This window comes from Dendropsophus ebraccatus, chromosome 11 (assembly GCF_027789765.1).
Source record: "Dendropsophus ebraccatus isolate aDenEbr1 chromosome 11, aDenEbr1.pat, whole genome shotgun sequence".
NCBI lineage: Eukaryota > Metazoa > Chordata > Amphibia > Anura > Hylidae > Dendropsophus > Dendropsophus ebraccatus.
Window position 1 is genome coordinate 79,419,886 of NC_091464.1, and position 23,798 is coordinate 79,443,683.

The 23,798-nt window shown below is 43.8% G+C and overlaps 1 protein-coding gene across 8 annotated transcripts in view; it reads left to right on the forward strand.

The window, feature by feature from the left end:
* The window catches only part of NCOR1 (nuclear receptor corepressor 1), a 125,146-nt gene that overhangs the window by 67,376 nt on the left and 33,972 nt on the right, over positions 1-23,798 (forward strand). For 6 of the 8 annotated variants that reach the window (XM_069944988.1, XM_069944994.1, XM_069944990.1 and 3 more), the window contains 8 exons: positions 6,888-7,018; positions 7,880-8,157; positions 13,306-13,368; positions 18,226-18,365; positions 18,937-19,063; positions 20,327-20,879; positions 20,973-21,102; positions 21,877-22,075. In XM_069944988.1, coding sequence (XP_069801089.1) covers positions 6,888-7,018; positions 7,880-8,157; positions 13,306-13,368; positions 18,226-18,365; positions 18,937-19,063; positions 20,327-20,879; positions 20,973-21,102; positions 21,877-22,075 — 1,621 coding nt within the window. The remainder of the gene's footprint in view (positions 1-6,887; positions 7,019-7,879; positions 8,158-13,305; positions 13,369-18,225; positions 18,366-18,936; positions 19,064-20,326; positions 20,880-20,972; positions 21,103-21,876; positions 22,076-23,798) is intronic. The other 2 variants (XM_069944991.1, XM_069944993.1) reach the window with 1 other exon arrangement.

A 23,798-nucleotide genomic window follows, 5' to 3' on the forward strand; every position in this document is an offset into this window, starting at 1 on the left:
CTGAAATCTCCTTGATCCTCACCTCAGCATTGCCAGCCAGATTAATAAAATTGGGTTTAGTCATAAATAATGTTGCGTGTGTTTGATTTTCTTTTTCTAATCATTCTCTGAAATGTGTGTTTTTAACTAATTTGATTTGTTGACAAATGATTGCACCCTGCAATGTATGTGTGGTGACCCTGTATGGGCAACTAAACTTTGATTGCACCTCAGGTTAATCCCTTAGGTTCACACAATAGGCACGAGGTATCCATTGCAGTTAGTGTTTTTTCCCACTAGGTGTCACTACTGTGTTTGTTTGTTTTATTCACAACCGAAGTATACCTAAGGGTTATCTATTGTGTGTCACATGTTGTCCTTTACCCACTCACAGGCAGGTGCCTTCCCTCCTTTCTTCACCCTATCTTAAGCTCTCTCTCTCTTATATATTACACTCACACACACACGCACGCACGTCCACCAATCACAGGCAGGGTTAGGTGGACCCCTGTAGTTAGGACTTCCTGGTGGGAGGAGTTAGTTGTAGTTTGGAGTCAGTATTAGAGGGAGCACCACAGACTAGTCTCTGCTGAAGCCAAGCCAGGGCTTGGCTTTGGCCAGGTCACTGACAGGGACACAACTAAGCAGTCAAGCGACAGTACTTCCTTCTGAGCAACAGAACCACTATGCATTGCTGGAACTCTACGGGGGGAGAGAAGCCGCACAGGGACCACCTTGTCCATGCCTGGACCCTTTCTACAAAGTGCAGGGCAGTTACCTCAGCAGTGATAGGAACTGACCCCAGTGGAACAAAGGTACGGAAAGTCTACATATGCCACTGCACAGTGCCGGACAACCAGGAAGTCTGCTTAGCCCAGATAACAAAGCTTGGGTTTGTACTACCCGCCTGGAATGGGTAGGCCGCAACTAGGTGGCAAAAGGCGGTTAGACTAGAGTTCATCCATGAGAATGAGTATTCTTTATTACTATTCTATACACCTCTACTGTTTCAGGCAGAGTACACTTCTACAGTGGACAAGGCCCCTCAGACAACCGCTCTCCTCTACTCTACTGCAAAGCTCTTTCTTCTCCAAAGCACCTTATCTCTACCTCAACTACGAGCACCTAAGTCACTTGCAAAATTGCATTCTTTTTGTATTACACTGTACTGAGCTCCTACCAAAGTACTTTCCTTGTATTGCACTACGTTCTCAGAAGTAAACTGTTCTATTCTTTTAAAGCATTGGACTGTGGCCTATCTTTATGCACTCGCACCCACACACACACACCTGTACACTTGGGTTAACCTTTCTTACTGTGCTGCTATGATGCCAAACTGTCCGGGGCGGGTCCTACACCACACCAGCCAACTGTGACAAGTGACCCTAGACCCACTCAGGTACCACCCCCACGTACCAGCTGACCTGGCAGGGGACCACCAAAACTCCCCTTAGGCCTGTGCACCACAGGAAGTGGCGTCATGAACAGGATTCAAACATCGCTGTTGCCTACCAGTGTCCTGTACCTGTCGACAAAGGCTGTCTGTAAGGAAAACTGCAATTTTTGGCATTTTTGTGTGGTGCGTTTTTGGTGCAATACACTCCAGATATTGCTACAGGACTATCTGCAAAGTGTTTCCCACCAAAAGTGTTTGCAACCCCAGAAAAGCCTGCCAAAAAGGGAACTGTCTGACCGCCTAATCGCTGTCTGCCCTGACTATAATTATTGCCCTAACCAAGGTTCTAAAAGTGGGGGAGCACCCGGCAGGGGTTGTGTTTGTACTGCACAGTCAGCAATTTTTATTACTGCACCACCACTCCAAGAACGCAGGAAACGCGGCAGAACGCAGGAAAAGTCCAGTGATTTCCGCCAAGTTCCTGAGCATGTCTACATCACCGTCCAAAGCCACAGAACTGTTTTCAGGGAGACCCCTGAGGGTGCTGCACACTTCAGCTGACGTCACCAGCGTCCATAGACTTGCATTAAATCCAGTATTCACGCCTACCGGAAGTGACGACTGCACGGGAGATGCTGACAAGATGGCGGAGAGGGATCAGCACGTGGTGCTCACTGGCACGAGTCCTGCAGAAAGTGGCTTCGATCCTGTGTTGGTGGATTCTATAAGAACCGGAGCCAGGAGAGATGCTCCGTAACCTAAAGGATGCTCTGCTGTGAGTGAAAATGCAAGGACGCTCAGCTGAGCTGCAGTTTCGGCCCTGTTGGCCATTGTTTTGTGTCCCCAGTTTCCTCCCTGCAACGGTTCAAAACTCCAGTATCCGGCCTAGCTGTGAACTTCCTTTTCCTTTATCCCCCTTTCTTGTTTCTCACAGCTGTGCTACCAACAAGTGAAGTATATGGACTGGCGCATTATAGCACCACCCAGAGTGTACATGGACTGATGCATCCAGTTTACCAAAACAGCTGCTGCACTATGGACGTTCTCACCATTGCCTTTTGCACTTTTCAAAAGTTGTATGTATATTTATTTATACTGTGTTTTTTTTTTCATTAATGTGTTGCCTTGTAAACCCATGCTGTGCTCACCCTACTTCGTAACTTCCTCTAGGTGCTACGCCGCGGACGGCTTATTTCAAGTAGGGGAGTATGTGGTGACCCGGTTCGGTCACGTAAACATTTATTGCACCTGAGTAAGGTAACTCCCTCTGGTTCACACAAGTGGGTTGAGGTATCCACTGCAGTTAGTGTTTTTTCCCACTAGGTGTCACTATTGTTTAACTTATTCTATGCACTGCCGATGTGTACTGAGGGTTATTGTGTGCCACATGTTGTCCTTTACCCACTCACAGGTGCAGGTGCTTTCCCTCCTTTTTTTTTTTTTTTTTTACCCTAAATTTTTCTCTCTCTCTCTACAAACACACAGCCAACCAATCACAGGCAGGGTTAGACAGACCCCTGTAGTTAGGACTTAGTTCCCGGTGGGAGGATTTAATTAGTTTTAGTCTGGATTCAATGTGAGAGGGAGCACCACAGACCAGTCTCTGCTAAAGCCAAGCCAGGGCCTCTGACATGGACACAACTAAGAGCAAGCAAGCGACAGTTCTTTTTTTCTGAGCAACAGAACCACTATGCAGTGCTAGAACTCTACGGGGGGAGAGAAGCCGCACAGGGACCACCTTGTCCATGCCTGGACCCTTTCTACAAAGTGCAGGGCAGTCACCTCAGCAGTGATAGAAACTGACCCCAGTGGAACAAAGGTGCGTTAAGTTTACGTCTTCCACTGCGCATTGCTGGACAAAATCAATAAATAAATCAACCTGTTTCAGAAGGGTATGCAGATTTGAAAATTATTTCTATTTAAAAATTTCCCATCTTCCAGTTCTTATCAAGAGCTGTATGTCTTGCCAAAAGTTGTGTATTCTTTCCAGTCTCGCACATTGTTCTCTACTGAAAATAATTTTTGTCTGGAGTACACCATTAAATATCCTTTTACATGGGTCGATTATTCGCAGACAGGAATGCCCACTGGCAATGATCGGTCTGTGTGAAAGGGTTGCGATGTACCCAGGAATAGGTACCCTGTTTCCCCAAAACAAGACCTAGTAGAGGTTTTGCTGAATTGCTAAATATAGGGGTTTTCAGAAAGTAAAACAGAACACCAGGCCATGCAACTGGGATTCTTTTTAGCTCTCCTCTATTGTCCCCTACCTTCACTGTCCTTTGTAGAGCGGCTGCATGCAGGACATGATGGCCATCACCTGCTGCCAACCCAGATGTTCTTTTCCACGGCTGTCACTTGTAAATGTGCAGGCATCAAGAGGCCTGTCTCCTGACGCCTTCCCCCTGTCTCCTGACGCCTTCCCCGTTTTCCTCTACTGCCAGATGTAGAGCTGCACACAGTCTGCCGTTATCCCGTCGCCTGAGGCCCTACCGTACACTGTCCTTGCTTTGCTGTAAGAATGTGCTCAGTTGAGCTCCCCCTGATGGCTTGAAGCCGCCATACTGTACATGCTGTCCCTGCTGTGCTGTGGTGAGCTCCCCATAGTTGCCTGAAGCCGCCATACTGTACATGCTGTCCCTGCTGTGCTGTGGTGAGCTCCCCATAGTTGCCTGAAGCCGCCATACTGTACACGCTTTCCCTGCTGTGCTGTTCGAGCATGCTGTGGTGAGCTCCCCCTGGTGGCCTGAAGCCGCCATACCGTAAGCTGTCCCTGCTGTGCTGTGGGGAGCTTCCTATGGTGGCCGGAAGCTGCCATATTGCACACTCTGTCCCTACTGTACATGTGACATATGAATTCTTCTTCATGAAAAAATAAGACATCCCCTGAAAATAATATCTAGCAAATCTTTGGGAGCAAAAATGTATACAAGACACTGCCTTATTTTCAGGGAAAATGTTAGCCATCGTCATATATGCATGTTGTTTGAGATGACTGTGACCATTTAGGTTTATATTACGGGGTATAGTCACTAATGTCTTGAGACTGGTTAAGGATCCATGGATTTATTCAGACTTGGAGCCATAGGAGATGTGTGTGTGTGTGTGGGGGGGGGGGGGGGGCTCTCTCTGGATCAGCATTGTTGGAGAATAGGCTGAAATTGATGGTTAAAGTAGTCAACTAAACTATGTCAACACAGTAACATAAAGGTCTGATGCATACTACTGTAATAAGGACTGGTCCTGCCCTATTCATGTGAACAAGCCCCTCTTCAGACTGCAGGACCCCTGAGTTCTGCTGCTTCGTGAAGCTTTTGTGCAGGCTACTGCTGGGGTAAACACTCAAAGTGCTTTTTTCTTTTCTTTCTTTTTTTTTTTTTTTTGTGCTTGGAACAACACAGCAAGCAATGTGAAGCATTACGCAGCACATTTCTATGGAGATTTGGCAGCTCTCCAGACGCGAGTGTGCTTTTAATGTGGCCGTCAGTCTTAACAAGCATGAGAGGTGTTTATTCTTCCTATTAATGCCCTATTATGAAACTGTGTATTTTCTAGAGCAGAAACACTATCTTGTATTTGCTGACCATTCCCTGTCCGCCAGGGACCATACACAGGCATTAGGCTTAATGTCCAGTTGTTGTGTGAATTCAGGTAGGCAGTGTGATAGATGACAAAGACATAGAGCGGTGTGTGTGTAGCAGGTGGCAGGGAGCTATGATCTGACTGAGCGGAGACTCGCTCTGCCGCTGTTGCAGCCAATCAAGCTGAGTACAGTCGGGATTACCTTGAGTAACCCTTGCGAGATTAGTAGCTCGCATGTGAGATGGTCAACTCTTCTGTAGGCAGCTTAAGTAGCAGGATGACACAATTTCCTGGAATAAACATGCTGCTGGGTCAGGCAACTTTCATACAGCGTGCAGTGATGCCTCCGCTGCTGAGCCCCCCTCCCGAAAGTCATCCCACCGAGATTCATCCCAGGCCAAATATCGACCTGCGGCAAAGGTGACAGGGGAGCTGATGAACGTGCAGGTGCGTGGCGCAGATGGCAGCGAGGAGGAGACATTGCCCATTCCGGTTTGTATGTATAAAGCGTGCGTGTGTGTATATGAGCGCGGTCCGATCGCTTACACCCAGCAGCTGTCAGAACGGCGTCCCTGGAAGCAGGTGTCATCTGCATGAAGAAGGTCACGGACATAATCCGCTTTAATGCCTTTCATACCCTGGTGTATGAGTTAATTTCTAGCTCAGCACTCCAGACTGGGTCACCTGATGTATCACAATGACGGTAGTGTTGTGTTAACCCTCCCAGTGCTGCATTATCTTGCATACAGATTTTGATGGGGGGTGTTTATTTAAAGAAAGCTCAACCATAGGATGTAGACTAGATCTGAAGGGGTGTGCGTCATGTGTGCACTGCTGGGTAAATGGATGACAATTGCTAAATGTAATGAATTGCTTTCATAGGCTACCTCTAATCTGAGGGGTTAGGGAGAGACATATGGTCATATAGGCCCCGCATCTGTTGTCTTCATAAATGCCCTTATAGTTAGCTGCAATGGATTGTAGAAAGTTGACCTCTGTGTATGGTCACATAACCTTAGACTTTTGCAGTGGGTTGCATTTTCATACGACACGTTTGCAAACATTATGTGGATTTTTCGCATCAAGAAGACATGGGACCACCCCCACCCCCCTTTTAAAATTTGTATTGAATTCTATGGGCTGCTGTCCCCACACACGCTGGTGTTTGAGGGATCACATTTCCCTCCCATAATATGAATATAGTGTGGAAGAAACCTGTCAGAGCCTTGATTAGGATGTTAGCATGGCCAGCTGAACCGGGCAGCTTCTGTAGACATACAAAAGTCTATGTTTCAGGAAAAAGCTTATTGTTGCCTTAGTGCATGCGATCATAGCTGGTGATTCCCTGATGTACCATGAATATGCCCCAATGTTTAGAGAGAGTTTAGTGCTGCCATCTGCTGGCAGCCTGGGAAAACATTGGTTTGTTCCGGAGTGTTTCTTGCATCTTTTTTTTTTTTTTTTTTTTTTTTTTTCCCTTGGACAGGGCTTCACCTGCCACTAGGGGGCAGTTTACACAGATCTGATCATATGATACAGAGGCCTCAGGTTTAATAACAGACTCTCTATTTGTGTTTATTGTATTGTTCTTCTGGGTTCAGGAGATTAAAAGTAAATTACTGAAATTCTTAGATTGCGGCGAATGGTGACAGCACTCCTGGTTTGACTGGTGAGACTGTAATTCTGATAGAATTTTTTTTTTTCTTTTTTTTTTCTTTTTTATTCACCTATTTAGACAAGCCCAATCCAAAGCATTAGTTAGTATTTCTACCACCTTACATCCACACAAAAAAAAGCAAATCCCATGACTGAGAAACTCCTGGCATCACTTGTGGTGTAGTACTCCAATTGGCTTCATAGCAAATAAATAACATTTAAATGTCTTGATGTGGATGACGCCTCATGCGCCATTTTCCTTCTCGTCTTACAGCAACAGATTACACGTCCTTCCCAAGAAGAAAAGGAAACTGAGAAAATAGAAGAGGAGAAATCTGAAAAAAATGAGAAAAAAGAAGACGAGCGAAGAGAGGAGGAAGAGAAGGAAGAAAAGGAGGAGTATAAGTGAGTAGTCCCGTTTCCTTGACTGCATGTTCAGTTTATGTGCGTCATATGACTGTCCTGCCAGGGTTAGCTTTGGCTGTCCAGGCATGATGGGAGTTGTAGTTTGGCAACAGCTGGGAGCCTGAGCGCTGGGATTTCCCTTATATTGATTGTAAGAGTAAAGCTGCACAATCACTGTCTTTCCGTGTTATGGGATTTTACAATATACTTTCTGTATCAATTGCTCATATTTTATAAGATCTGTTGCCAGTAAAGGAGGAGGAACTCTATTCTTAAAGTGGTTATCCAGCACTACAAAACATTGCCAGTTCAAGACACAGTGCTGCTGTTGTCCCCAGTTGGGGCTCAGGTTTTGTAACCGTTCCATTGAAGGGAATGTTGCTTAACTGCAAACCACACCTGAACTGAAGACAAGAGAGGTGCTGTCTCAGGAAGAAAGTGGCTATGTTTTTCTAATCCTGGATAACCCTATTAAGGGTTCCTTCCCATATATTTATGAACGTGGAGCCATCAGAATAAGATGCTGGATGCATTTTACCCTCTAGCACTCTAAAAACTGAGAATGAGTACGCCATCAATTTTAGAAGTGAAGCAAACAGTATGTCATGGCAGCTTCTCTGTGTGGCCTTACCTTTTAGAGAGGTGGCTTGTGGTTATGGACAGTCTCCTGTGTTTGACACAAGGCGGAGAAATTGCTACAGAAAGGAAATTTGAGTATGTTGTCACTTTTCATTGTAAAGTAGACAATCTATTCTTTGCCCCAAAACTTTTTTTTAAATTGCAAATAAAGCCTCCAGCTTTTGCAGGTGTATGTGGGTACGAGGGCAAGGATTTAATTTGTTTGTTTCAATTATAACTTAGGGAAAATACCAAAGAAAAAATGGAAACCGTAGCAGAAGAAAATGAAGAAAGGGAACAATCCACTCCGAAGGGACGTAAAACCGCAAACAGCCAAGGCCGAAGGAAGGGGAGGATAACCAGATCCATGGCCAATGAAGCTGCTAATGCTGCTGCCGCAGCCGCTGCTACGACGTCTTCGGCCCCTGCTGCCGCTGCTACGACTCCTCCTGCTCCATCTGCACCTGTGCCTACTCCTCCAGAGGAACCTCCGCCACCTCCAGCACCTGCACAAGAGCCAAGTGAGTAACAGTCTAACAATACATTGCATTAAGTCCTGTGCCGCTCACATATCAACCCTCATTACATCTCGTTAGTTGGCCAGACTTCCATATGATTGGCAATGGATTGGCCTGAATGGTTTGGCTTAATCCCAATGCTTTTTTTAAGGGTTATTTCTATATTTTAAGGTTCACTGTAATGTTGCGCCATTTCTGTGTTTGACGGAAGTGACTTTCTGGATAGATGAATCCATGATCATTTCTTAGACCATTTTTTTACTTTTTAATTTTTGTATCGGCGTCATGTATCGCACACCATTGTTTTCAAAGCCACTGGAAATGGTTGCTTTTTTAGAGTTTCACTGTCGTTTGTAAAAACATTTGACGTGTCAAAAGTTTTGATTGGTTCAGATCTCAGTGTTCTCACCTGTACCTATCGGGATAAGACAATGCTGCTGCTCTGTGTTAGAAAAAAAAAAAAAGAGTTGGGCTCATATTAAAGCCATATGGAGCGGGGAGAGACATGCTGCAGTGTGGTTGTCTCCCCACTCGCTTTGGGTTTGAACACTCAGACCTAAACCGACCAAATCTTTTGACTTGTCAAAAGTTTTAACAAACGACAGGTACACTTAAGGAACATGGGTGGTTATGGATCAGCTGGAGAGTTGACACCATCAGTATGGTTCTCCTTGCTGGGTAGGTAGGATCATTGTTTCTGAGTGATGGCTCGAGAGCTCGCCTTTGTATTAATGTCATTTCCATGCCCTACCATGGTATTCATGGCATCATGATCAATGATAATGAAATCTAATTAATTTCCTCCTTCATTCACACTGGTAATAATCTCAGTTACTTAGAAACTTGCAAATACGCATCAGTGCTAACCGTGGGAATGTAAAATGTGGGAATCTAAAAATTCAGCGTCGCTATATGAAAACTGGCAATGGAAAATCTCAGCTTTTTTCCATTTGAAGTCAATAGTGGGTGGTCTCTAGGTGGTATAGATGCTGAAGTAGTTGGAGAACAGGCATGTTTACAGGTTAGTACTGAATCTATCTATGTGGATGGGACCTTACAGATGTCCTGTCAGTGTTTCCTTCCTGACTCCAGCATCAGGCATCCTTACAGCAGTCCGCTTAGGGAAAATCCATAGATTTTACAAGAGACAGCCGTTCTGTTGTCTCCCTGCTCTTTATGGGATAACCAGTGAGCTCTCCTGACACGGCTACACTCCTGGGTATGAAGACCTCATTACATTTACCCGATTAGTTGTACACAATCTCCTATCTAAAACCCCGGCTACATTCCGCCTTACTGGCCTCTCTGCTCCTTCAAGTTAACAATAAGCACATGCACATAGTTTAAAACTATTACCAGGTTTTATCCAGGAAGAAATTGAGTTTTATTACACTCACAAAAGCTGGAATGTTAAAAGCCAAAAAGAGATTGTCAAATCAGGCCCCACCGGGTGTCTGGCCCCCGGGCTCCACCAGCTTTTACTGAGCACAATCTGCATGTGTGCTCCTCCTGGCATATAGAACCACATTAAGCATAGTGATAATGGTGGATTCATCAGAGTGCTGCATATTGAACAAAGGATTTGGCATGGCTCTATTGCTCTTTCCACCCCTATTTTACATTTAAAAAATGTGCACAGCAATGATAAATTTGGCAATAAACCTAAAGGGGTTCTCCAGTTTATAAGAAATTTTCTTTTAAAATAAAAATTTGCTGGGCCTGATCCAGCCTTTCCTTCAATTTGCTGTTTGTTGAGACAAGACCATGAGGTGGAGGCAAGTGAGGACATGGTGGTTTGGACTGGCAGCACTGGGTGATGGGTGAGCTGTTTTAGCATGGGTTCAGTGTCCAGCAAGTATCTGCATGGGTCCTGGAGCATGCACCAAACAGGTCCATAGACCCCCCCCCCCCTCCCTTTAGCTGAGATTAGAAGTTTGTCATACAGGCTTCCTTCCATTCAGAACCTGTGTTGTGTTGAGCCACCTACATTGCTTGGCTATCTTCTGCAGTTCCCACTGAGAATGAATGGAGCAGCACGCACGCAAGACTGCTGCTCCAATCATAGCAAAGACTCGGGGCCCAGCTCTGGAGATCCCAGGGAGGGGGGTCCCAGCAGTCATATCCCCATCCCACAGTTGTCCCCTCTCCTGTGGATTGGGAATAAGTTATTTTAACTCTGTATAACATTTTAATAGTTATTCCTCCTGAACAACAAATTAGAAAACAATGTGGAGGGACGCTAGGATAATGGTGGATTATGTAATATCAGGACATTGCACTGGAGATCTGGCAGCCATCTCCTTGCCTCCTGCCAGTAACAAAGCTGCCATTATTATTCCTGCTTGTTCCTTCCTCCTGTGGCCGCACCACTTAGGAAATGTTATGTTTTTGTTCAATTCCTTGTGTGTCAAGAGGTTTTGCTGCTGCAGAGGACGCAGTGTATTAGGACGCTAAGGCTGGGTTCACACACACCGGTGTGGTCCATATTACTCTAACCGGGAGTGGAAACATAGAAAAATACTACAATGGAAAGATTTGCACTTTTTCTGTGTTTTGGACCCACTCCTGGATTTGGCTAAAACTCCTGACCAAACAAAGAGCAAATACTGAGCAAAATAAATGTGAGCCCTGTTTGTCTGCAAAATAATACTAACAAAACTAATCTGGGAACGCAAACTCTCTCCTTGGGCTTCTGAATAGATGTTAATAAGAAATGAGTGACAGATGGAAGGGTGATTTACAAACTGTAAGCCAGTGCTGTGTAGTGTCATCCTGCAAATGTACAGGAGATACAGACAGAAAATGTTAGTTCCATTTAAAAGGAACTATCAGCAGGTGAGACGAATCTAACCTGCTGATATGTCCCTATTGCACAGTAGATGGCGAGGTATGTCTCTTACCTTCCTCCTCCGTGCAGTTACTCATTTGCTCCACTGTCCATTAGGAGCACTGCCCGACACCCTTTCTAATGATAATGAATGGAGTGGTCCAGATCGCTCTATGGGGGCGGGCAGTGCTCCTAATGGATGGCCCAGTGCTCCTAACTGTCTCCCTAGACCATGGAGCAAATAGCTGCTAAGGAACAGCGCCAAGGAGGAAAGAAAGAGACATACTCTAAGAGACATACCTTCCTCCTCGACGTCTCCTGTGCAATAGGGACATATCAGCTGGTTAGATTTGTCTAGTTCCCCTTTAAGGACACAAGAAAACAAAATAATAAAGACAACTCAAACCACAACTTCCAGGCCTGCTCCTTATGTGAGGTTGACAGACCATAGTAAAAGGGGAAGGAGGAGGCAAATGTGGCTGTTCTTGAAGGGAGAAACTGGTAAGGCCTTAAACTTGTGAAGTAAGTTGCAGAGGATTAAAGAAACATGGCAGCTTCCTTTTATAACCTGCTTCACGCCTGTCTGCACATGTAGGTGGTGGTATGGCTAGAACTAGAAATGAGAGAATCTGGAGCACACTCTGGTTTATCCAAGCCCAAATACTCTTCATTTAATAAGTTGGATGCAGCTCCAAGACTGTCTGCAAAACATGGATACAGCATATAGAGGTTGCCATGTCTTTCAGGATGCCGCAGGGCTGCATTCAACAACTTCAACCACCGCTAATCAAATGCAGAGTGTGATGAACCCGAGCCTGGCTGGTTCTGAGTAGAAATGAGAAAAACTCAATTCACTTTAATGCAGCTGAGCTACAGTGCCAGACACAACCCATGTACTTCATTGTTTGTTACTGGAAAAAGGTAGCCATGAGTTTCAGTATGCTGTATGACTCGGAGGAAGTCGTGATGTTCCCACTGCTTCCTGCTGCCACCTCTGTCTGTCAGGAACTGTCCAGAGCAGGAGCAAACCTGGTGGTTGCAGGGAACACCATGTAAGGATTTGAAAGTAATACATGACTTCCTCCAGAGCATACAACAGCTGATAGGTATTGTGATTTAATCATATTTTCATATGGTCCACTTTAGGGTAAGAACATTGTGCATCATGATGTATTCTATCAAATACAGACCAGATCTATAACATTTAGATCACTGCTTCATTTCCCTACCAGTCATGGACTCCTGATCTATGGACTCTGGTTGCCATGTGCATCTGTTCTAGATCCTGTACATTAGCCCGGTTCCTGCCACTTTGTATTTGTACCGTTTCACCTCTTGCATCTACAATTCTAGTAGGGGGTAATAGTCCACAGAGGTGGGGCACATCATCCTATAGGTGCATGCCTTGTATGCCAGAGTCTCGTGCGTTTCACCTCACTTCAGTCCTGTTCGTAACGTCATTCTTTTTGCTTTGTGTTTATGTCCTTGTACAATAACCTTATGTTCAGGGGTATAGAACCTTGGCTCTGTAGCTGCTGCAAAACTACAACTCCTATCATGCCTGGACAGCCAAAGCTTTAGCTGGAGAGCCAAGGTTCCCTTCCCCTGCTTTAGTTCGTGGACAACTTTGAATCCATTTTGACTCCTTTTTTTGCTTGAGACATTGGCGTTTTCTTTCTTTTGCGATCACCATGTCATGTTCAGTATTGTTTCTAGCAGCACAATATTTTGCCACAGACTACATCGCTTGTTATCCCATGTGCAGGCCTATATAACCTTCACAACTGTGGTGGGGTTTTTTATATTGTTTTTAGCTTTTTCTTTACCTAGAATGATCGTTTGTTGGTCATAGAATAAGTGTTTTTTTTTCTATTTCTATATATTTTTTTATTTTGTATGGTGATGGTTTTAGTTTGGTGACTATTATACTATTGCTGTATTTTTATAGTGTTTTATAGGATGGTAGTTGATTTGCTGGTGTAGTTGTGGTTGTTGAGGTGCTTACCTTGGTGGTTCTTTTGCATTTATTCCGTGGTGTTCCAGTTCTGGCCGTGTTGCGGTTCATCCTCTCAGTTCATCAGTCATTGTGAAGCGGAGGTATTGAGTAGTTAGTACATTGCCCCGCCAGCTTGTCACAAGTCCTCTTGTCATAATCGGGAGTGACTGCCTCCTCCATCACCAGCTTCTCTTCCCCTCGAATGGCTTTGTCGGAGGAAGCCTTGCACGTAAATGGATCACTATGTGTGGGCTTTGTTAGGATTGGTGCTCGTAAATGCAAATCCAGGTCTTTCTTTTTGATGGGATTTGCTGTATTGTGCTTTCAGCTTCTGCAGAGACGGTGGAGACCTCCCGTTGGACTGAAGAAGAAATGGAAATTGCTAAAAAAGGTAACGCTTTCAAGTTTGGCTTCTGTGGGTCTCTTCAGTGAGATGTAGACGCTGCTGATCTAGTAGAGTTTATTATTTTTATTTTTGTGTGTTGTATCGATGTAGTTGTGGCATTTGTTTGCTCTTAGATAATATTGCTATATGTGGCTATGTGGCTCTTTAGCATTCCCAGCCCTAATTCCTGTACACCGAAACGTGCAAATAATTCAAGGCTCGGTGCCCCCCAATGCCCTCTCTCTCTCTTTCTGAATTGGCCAAAAAGCAGGTCACATGGTCACACATAGTGCCGCCAGTTGTGCCGTGAATCTGATTGGGGCCCTGTACTCTGCTCTTTTTCTATCCGTTTTACTATAAGGGGAAGTTGACCTCCTTGTAGGGGGGTCTCTTGGAGTGCAGCACCCCAAAATGTCTAATACTATAGAATGCTTTTTTTTTTTTTTTTTGTGATGTGCTTTGGTTGTAAATCATGAATAGCAATGACTTGAGGCTGCTGAAGATGATGTACTTCCTCCAATGCTCATACCCAGTGACACCGAAAAAATCAAGATATAAGAACAATTCTGCACTATAGAGTCCTTATCTGGGCTTCTCGGCCCCTCCTGTCTCTCTGTGATATGGTGCATTGATGCACTCAGACTCCATACTACTTTTGCAGTTTTATTGCAGCTTCAGTTATACTGGCTATTTCTGATTTACATAGCTTGAGAGCTTTTTTTTTTTTTTTTTTTTTTCAATTTAAACTTTTTGCGCAGTATACGTGACAGTAATGGCTTTTGGAAATTTACTTTGCTTCCATCCCTGTCCTCCCTCTCCCCGTCCCTTTGTGGGTATTGTGTCTGCATGTGTATCTGTGCCTGCATGCCTCTCATCCGCTCTCGTGCCGTGAAGGATTTCTATAAGAGTTATGATGGTGCACAAAAGAATTAAAAACATAATCTTACATAGTTTTCTATATAAAAAATAAATAAATAATAGAGGGAAAAAAGTGTGTGTATGTGTATATATATATATATATATATATATATATATATATATATATATATATATATATATATATATATATATATATATATATATATATATATATATATATATATTATATAATGTCCACAATAGAGCGCACTCCCAGTTCCAGTGCTGGAGTGCCAAGCAACGGAGATTGGATAAAAATCTCCACTAAATAAATCCAAGAATTTTGCGGCACATCCGTATAGTGAAAAAAAGTTGTGGTATTTATTGGTACATCAAAAAGCAAGTGCAACGTTTCAGTCTAATCTCGAGAACTTTCTCGAGATGAGACTGAAACGTTGCACTTGCTTTTTGATGTACCAATAAATACCACAACTTTTTTTCACTATACGGATGTGCCGCAAAATTCTTGGATTTATTATATATATATATATATATATATATATATATATATATATATATATATATATATATATATATATATATATTATAAAATTATAATAAAAAAACATATATATTACACACACACATACACACACACACACACATATATATATTTGATGAAATGGCTTCTGGTATCTTTGACCTCCATGAAGAAGGCAAAAAGTCTTTACCTGGGATGACTGGAATAATCCGCGGCTAATGCAGTCGCACAATATGATTAGCCGGGCAGCACAGCGGAGTTTTGGCAGGGCTTGACACATGGCTTTAGTTCATTTCAGGTGAACAGAGCAGGAAGGAACGGCACTGACAGGCGGTGTGATTTGGGAAGACATTTGCCAGCCGTTGTTTCTGCAATAAGAACTTGGCTCGGAGGACGCTTGGTGATGAAAATCTTTGCGCAATCTCTTGGATGCTTTCAGAAAGTTAGATGTGTTGGCCTGTAGTGGTGTGACCAAACAGTACAGGGCTCATACATGTGAGACAAATCGTGTTCAAACCTGATGAGTTTGATGGGATCGGCTGTGTAATGTGTATGGGAGGGTCGTCCCGACTATCCACTCTCCACTGACAGATGATGGGGACGGAAAGATCAGGCATGTTGGGTTTTAAAGGGGTATTTCACATCAACTGGTGCCAGAAAGTGCTAGAGATCTTTAATTTACTTCTATAAAAAGAAAAGAAAAATCAGCTGCTGTATGTCCTGCAGGAAGTGATGTATTCTTTCCAGTCTGGAGAACAGGAAAGGTTTTCTGGTTCAATGTTTTAGTTTTTGTTTGTTTTGTTTTTTTTAAGAACATATTACAAAAGAGAGTCTATAAGCACTGACTTTAGTGCCAACAGTAAAGTTAACATGTTTGTACAACAAGCTAACATATGGGTTAACACAGGAGAGCTTTTCTATGGAAATTTGCTACTGCTCTGGACAGTTCCTGATATGGACAGAGGTGGCAGCAGAGAGCAGTGTGTCAGACTGGAGAGAATACACCACTTCCTGCAGGACGTACAGCAGCTGATAAGTACCGGAAGACTGGAGATTTTTTAATAGAAGTAAATTACACATGTCTGGCACCAGTGGATTTAAAAGATTTTTATGTGAACTGCCCCTTTAACTACCAGAACCTTTTGTTCTTGAAGTGCTAACCTGAGAGAGGAGGGAGTCTGGCTGTGGCTTACCCCTCCGCTCTCTATGGGGGAACATGTGATAATCTGGCAGTGCTGAGATGAATATTCATACATACAGGGGTGAGAGCTGTCATACAAATCACCATCTCACCAACAGCTGTTGGGTCCTGGGATTTCCTCCAAGAAGAAAGGATTGATAGGATTGATAGTCCTTCATTCTGGTGTAGGCCTCATCTGCCTTTCTCTACTATATGGTGTCCTCCTCAGCACAAGTGGCTTAATTTGAGAATCTTTGACCTTCATCGCGTCCCACGTACAACCCATTGTAGCTATAAGATCAGGTGCTGCGGCTGTCTGCAGGATTTGCACAGTGCACGGTGGGGGAGATTTATTAAACATGGTGTAAAGTGAAACTGGCTCAGTTGCCCCTAGTAACCAATCAGATTCCACCTTGCATTTTCTAAAGAGTCTGAGAAATTATTGATCTGAGTCTGATTGGTTGCTAGGGGCGACTGAGCCAGTTTCACTTTACACCATGTTTGATAAATCTCCCCTGGTGTTCCCCTTCTGTAGGGTCTTGCCACATTTCCATTCATCCCTTCTAGAAAGCTGCATGGCCCGGTATAGTTGCACAAGTCCCGTTCCTGGAGATTGATGTTAAGCAAGCTTCCGGTGTCTGGCGTCGTATCATCTTGACTAGGCGGAAGTGTTGCCACCAATGTCATTAAAAAAAAAAAAAAAAAAAAAGAAAGAAAAATCTATTACTGGTTGTCATTTCTTACTAACATCTGTAGTCTACTAACTCTCCGGCCTGTTATCACTCTATTGTTTGGATGCAGGTGTGGTCCATGGCGTGTTTTATACTTTTCAGAAGGAAATGTAGTGTGTGTGTGTGTATATATATATATATATATATATATATATATATATATATATATATATATATATATATATATGTGTGTGTATATATGTATGTGTGTGTATATATACATATATATATATATATATATATATATATATGTGTGTATATATATATATATATATATATATATATATATATATATATATAATTTATATTCATATTCCCAGTGCATTATGTTTGTGACAGTCAGTTTTGGAGCAGAGGGCCCACTTGTGCATAAATGATTTTATTTCAGCAAAAATAATATTCTTTGAAATCAACTGAGATTTGTAATTTACTTCTATTAAAAATCTACATCCTTCCTGTACGTATCATCTGCTGTATGTCCTGCAGGAAGTGGTGTATTCTCTCCAATCTGACACAGTGCTCTCTGCTGCCACCTCTGTCCATGTCAGGAACTGTCCAGAGCAGCAGCAAATCCCCATAGAAAACCTCTCCTGCTCTCCATACTGTAAAGAATACACCACTTCCTGCAGGACATACAGCAGCTGATAAGTACTGGAAGACTGGAGATTTTTAGTAGAAATAAATTACAAATATCTGGCACCAGTAGGTTTCTATTAAATTTTTTATTTTTTTTGCAGAACTACCCCTTTAACACTTTTGCAGTGGAAAATGTTACAGAAACCTAGTCCAGCTCTGAGGTTGTGGAGGTATGACTGCGTGCCCACATGGAGGCATTGAGCCTCTACATTAATCCTGCAAACCTCGGCGCTGTGGGGACATTTTTAAGTCTGACACAAAAACAAACAAACAGCTGAACTCAATAAATGTCCACCATAGTGTTGATGCGAGAGAGCCCCAGTAAGGGTATGCCAACCCTCAGTGTTGGCAGACCCCTTCCTTGAGCAGTCGTCACACCACAACTTTCTTAGCATTGTGCTTTTCTTTAAGGGGGTTGTATGGTTTACAGAACCCTTCTCATGTAGGGAGTTCTTAGAGGGGTCCAGCTTGGCCTCAGCAGTGATCTCTTGCTATGAGCGTCTTCACCTTGAGAGGATCTGGCACGTTCTTACGTTATTCATCTTTGTGTAAAGTTTTTTTCCTCCATGGCGTAGGAAGGGGGGAACGCTGGCCGCCAGTCCCCCCTCCCTAGTTTACAGCTGATCTTCAGGGTGTAAACAATATGGCTGCCAGTAGAAGTGGAGGACGTCTGGTGTCGTCTTGAAGCCACCCTAGACTGTGGAACCTATAATTTTTCTTGTACTCTGGATAAATTTGCTTTCTTTTAGCATCCTGTTATAGAAGTATTGCGGATTTCCTCATTTTTGAGATTTTCTCTTTTTGCATTAAACACGTGAACGGTTTATCTTGTGGTCACTGGAAATGATATTGTGCTGTACGAATGCGTTTCCTCTAATCCCAAGAGGTCCCATTGGTTTGCGTTTGTGTTTTGGCAGGCTTGGTGGAACATGGTCGTAACTGGGGGGCTATCGCCAAGATGGTTGGAACGAAGAGTGAAGCCCAGTGTAAAAACTTCTACTTTAACTACAAACGGAGGCACAACCTGGACAACTTACTGCAGCAGCACAAACAGAAAGTGAGTATCGAGCATGGGATAGCCTGTTTGACGAATAGTTAACCAACCTGTTTGACGAATTGTTCACCAAAAAGATTTTTCTTTCATATCAACTGGTGCCAGAGATTTGTAATTTACTTCTATTTAAAAATCTTAAGTCTTCCAGTACTTATCAGCTGCTGGATGTTCTACAGGAAGTGGTGTATTCTTTCCAGTCTGGAGAGCAGGAGAGGTTTTCCATCGGGATTTGCTGCTGCTCTGGACAGTTCCTGATATGTACAGAGGTGGCAGCAGAGAGAACTGTTTTAGACTGGACAGAATACACCACTTCCTGCAGGACATCCAGCAACTGATAAGTACTGTAAGACTTGAGATTTTTTAATAGAAGTAAATTACAAATCATTGGCACTTTCTGGCACCCGTTGATTTGAAAGAAAAAAAAAATTTGGTCATCAATGCCTTTTAGAGGTCACAGCTTGGGTCAAATAGATCCTGTACTGATGCATTGTCAGGAGTCAGAAACTTTGTATAGTGGTTCTACAGTGTGGATCCAGTACTGTGCTCAGTAACATAGAAGACTTGTCTTTTGCAGTCTCCTCGAAGGCCACGAGAGGAGAGAGATGTCTCCCAGTGTGAAAGTGTGGCCTCTACTGTGTCCGCCCAGGAAGATGAAGACAACGAAGGCTCAAATGATGAGGAGAATCCGGAAGACAGTGATGGTAAGTGTGTGTGTATGTGTGTGTATGTGTGTGTATGTATGTATATGTTTGTGTGTGTATCAATTGTGAAGTCAAACAACAAATGTGCTTGTAATGGACAAGGCCGGTAACATGCCTGCGCTGAGGGTTTAGTCGTGTCAGTGGTATAGTATTCCTACTATATAATAGGTGCCTCTCATTCTATTCTCTAAAGACCAAATAAGCCCTCAATTAGGGTAGTATGGGATATTTCTTAGGTGTGTGACACCCCCCTCCCCCACAGTGCCTTCCCTTTTATAATTCTCTGCTCTGAAACACATCGGCGTCACTTTTTTCTATCGACATCGATGTCCTCTTGCATGTCTGATCCAGGATCCAGTGTAGATTGTTGTAGCCATTCTGTGCCCGACTTCATAGGGTAGTGCTTCCTGGGAAAGCTTGGCCATACCTGCTGAAGTTTTTGGGGTGAGACTCTGGCAGGGGCCTGCTGCAGAGTTATGTAGATTTTTACACTCAATGTTGTATAAAAGCATTATGTAATCTATGTATGTTCTGTGTATGTCAGAGGAAGGCTTGTTGATATCCAGCATGCCCCAGTCACTTGTTAAAGGAGACGTCCGGGCAGACCTTGTTTTTATTTAAAAAAATAAAACAAATAAAATGCCGAAGAGGATAAAAAGAAATACCATGCTCTCCCCGCCAATGACCGCATACCACCAATCTGGTCCACGGGTTCTTGTTCTTGACAATTCCCTGGTCTGAGTGGGGATCCTGGTTGTGACATGTGAGGTCCACTCAGCCTGTCAGCGGCCATGGCGGGACCCCGTATTAGTGGTATGCGGCCACCAGCACTGAAGCCAGGGAGGTGAGAGCTTGTAATTTCCTTTTATCCTCCCCTTCCCCGGCACCTGTGAAAAAAAGAGGTCTGCCCGGACCTCTCCTTTCAGGGAAGATACACTGCTAACAAAGGAGTCTGGCAACTACTTACCACCATTAATAACACGTCTTCTCGGCCAGAACCGAGCATACATGTACGTAGGTGCTCTCCAAGAACAGCTGAGTGGCGGCCATTGTCAATTTATGACCAGCTTTACTCTAACCATGTCTCTGCAAGTCATCACTGTTAGAGGAAACCTTGTGTAGTCCCACATATAATAAAGGAATTTTGTGCATTATTACTTTTTCCCTCATAGATATAATAACATTGATTCCCACCACTCCAAATTGCTTATGTTACCCGAATTGCGTAATATCCCAGCATTTTACTATTAAACCTTGTTGCAGGTGCAGAAAACAGTTCAGACACTGAAAGTGCTCCATCGCCATCACCCATGGAGGGGGCTAAACAAGCTGATGAAATAACAGAGCGAACCACTGCTTCATTGCCCAGTGCTGCTTCTCCCGAGCAAGATTCTTCTAGCAAACCTGCCCCCTGTGCATCCCCCTCTCCTGCCACGCAGAATGCAAAGACCCCTGACAACCAGTATCCAGAGATGCAGGTAAAAGAAGAAGCCAACCCCGAACCTGAGGAGGCCATGGAGGTTGGGGAGAGAAGTGATAGTTCAGATCCGACACCAGCTCCTAGCCTCCAAGTAAATACCAAAGTGGAACCTGTAGAGGCCGACATGAAGCTACCGGAAAGTGCCCAAGTAAAAATAGAGGAAGAAACCAAAGACAGAGAGCCGGAAAGGAGTAAGGAGAAACCAGAACCTGTGGATATAGATTATTCATCCAACCAGATGCAAACTCATCTAAGACAGGAATCGCAGTCTGACAATGACTCCAGCGCCACGTGCAGTGCGGATGAGGATGTAGATGGAGAGCCTGAAAGGTCAAGGTGAGAGCAGTGCTGCTAGAATGTACTTCACTCTCCTAAAGCATTTTAGTTATAAGCATGTGTGCTTTATCACGCTCCATTCCTTCCTTTTAGGATGTACACAATGGAATCCAAGCCGTCAATGTTGAACCCAGCAGGAACCATTCTGATATCCCCTTCATTGAAGCAAGGCACGTTGGATCTGCAGCAGCTGCATCATCGCGCTGCTGTTATACCACCCATGGTAAGTGGGTTTGACTTGGGGAAAAAAAAATTGTTCTACATTTTGAGTTCTATATGCTTCCATTCCCACTATACTTAGGCCAATTTGTAAACCATGCGATGCCCAGCGTGTTCTATACAAAAGTTTTTGTTGTGAGAATTTGCTGTGTGTTGTTATGTTGCCTTAGCCTGCGCCCCCCAGTGTTGGAGCTGAGGGCCATGTAGCCCTGAGGCTTGGAGTACACTTTAAACAAGAGGCATAATGTGTAGGAATGAGCAAATTTTACAGTACTAGCGAAGTGCTTCGCTAGGCGATCCTCTTGTCATCCGCCTGCCTTTGAACTCTGTGCCTTTCTGCTCAGGGTGCCCGGAAAAGCTGTATCCAGTCCTGGTAAACTTCTCTCAGTTTCCCAGGACTGGATACAGCTTCTTCAAAGGCAGCTGAGAGACAAGCCTAGGGAAGCTCTTTGCTTCACTAGTATTGTAATGCTTCACTAGTATTGTAATTAGGGGGTGAGGGCTGTATGGCTTCCAGTTCACATTTGGCCTATTGCTATGAAGAGAACTCTTCGCCTGGCTGCTTTTTGCTTTTTTATTTAGGATATTTGCATCATGTACTGTCTAAAATGTCAGATACATGAAATACAGAGCTTCATTCTGTAAGACTTTTATCCTTAGGCAAATGGAATTATGTTGAGTAGCCTCATAGTTCATCACCTGACAGTACCAAGTCTCCCGGAGGAGTCTTCCAAACCTATATGGTTCTTCACCCCTCATGTCTTCCCTCATTTCTTAGGTTTCTTGCAGCCCTGGAAGTTTAGCCACAGGGACACCGATTTCAGCAAACAGTTTCTCCCTGTACCAGCGACATCTTCAGTCTTTACATGAAAACAACCTGCTAGAAGAACAAAGGCAGAGACAGGAACAGCTCAATCTGGAGAGAAGATCGGCCAGTCCAGCAAACCTGTCCAAGAGTCCGAGTATTGACTGGGAAGGTAATTACTTTATTTGGTTTAAGAATTTGCCTGCGCCAAAGCCAGAGTCCTTTCCGTTGTCCTGTGTGCGGCCATCCACATCATCTGTATATAGCAGTGTGCAGGAATACATACACTCCTTATTACTGCAGTCATTCCATGTATTGGGAGCTCACACCAGCCAGAAAAGCCTGTATGCCCCAATGAGACTGCATTGTGCACCCATCAGATGTGAAATATTCAGCGACCGTATCTGTTTACCCTAAACTCTGACCAGGGGAGCTGATGTGAGCGGCCATGTGATTTGTCTCTCATCGAGACATATTTCTGAGATAATGTGGATATGGATCACTCTGCAGCTGGATCTTATCCAGGCTCTTGTAACGTTGGCAGCGGCTCTGCTGTTCTGTTAGAAATGTTGCTACACAAATCCCAGAATATTTACCCTGGCACTTGACCATTAAAGGCTTCCTGCCAACTAAGGCTGTTTTCACATGAGGTAACAAACACATTGGGAGCCTTATCTTTCCTGCGGAGCTCTTACTGTTTACGTGGCTGGGTAATCATTACTTGCTATTCAGAAGTTAGGCTTCATGAATATTTTACTTGGGGTACTCCGGATCACTGTTCTCCAAACTGTGCTGTCGATGAGCTGCAAAACTCCAGTATCGGCATGTCCTGCTAGCTGAAGGCGAACGTGTTACTGATGGAAGAGTGGTGCCCTGCAGGACTATTCCCTATGACTTCACATCACAGTACAGTTGTCATAAGCATATAGGGGGAGATTTATCAAACATGGTGTAAAGTGAAAGTGGCTCAGTTGCCCCTAGCAACCAACCAGATTCCACCTTTCATCTACCAATCTGTGGGGAATGAAAGGTGGAATCTGATTGGTTGCTAGGGGCGACTGAGCCAGTTTCACTTTACACCATGTTTGATAAATCTCCCCATAAGAGTCATGTCAGGAAACTCACAAAGCTGACACAAAGAGTGAAATAATATTGATTTGTTACACTGGTGCATGCAGAGGCCGGTAAAATGTACGTTTTTTTTACCCTAAAAAGTCAAAGGGCTTGAAAATAGTTTCCAAAAGTAAGTGATGGAAGAATTTCCCTGCTGTATTGGAAACATGATCACTTAGTTTCCCTTTCAAAGGGTAAAAACATCAGCAGGTTAGACTACATTAACCTGCTGATATGTCCCATCTGCACGGGAGATGTTTCTTACCTTCCTCCTCGGCACCATTCCATAGCAGTTAGTTGTGTGCTCCACGGTCCGGTGAGACCATTAGCACTGTTCACCTCCATAGAGCCGATCTGCCCCTTTCTAATTATAATCAGTGGCGTGGGCTGGCTGGGGGTGGGCCGTATCGGCACTGTGGGGGCGAGCAGTGCTCCTAATGGGTGCCCCAGTGCTCTTAATAGTCTTACTGGACTGGGAAGCAGACTACTAAAAGCACCAATGAGGAAGGTAAGAGACATACCTTCCTTCTCGGCGTATATTGTGCAGTAGGGAAATATAAGGTTAGATTAGTCTAACCTGCTGATAGTTTCCCTTAAAAAATGTGCATTTCCCTTGTTAAGAAATGGTAAGATTAGTCATTTGTTGTTCCAACCTGCTGGTAAGACTCTTATAGCTTAAAGTGACAGTCACCCCCTTTTTGCATTCTGACTTCTCTACACAGGTGTAAAGGGTAATTTTAGCAGTTTTGATACCTTATTTTATATCATACGTCATGCTGCTT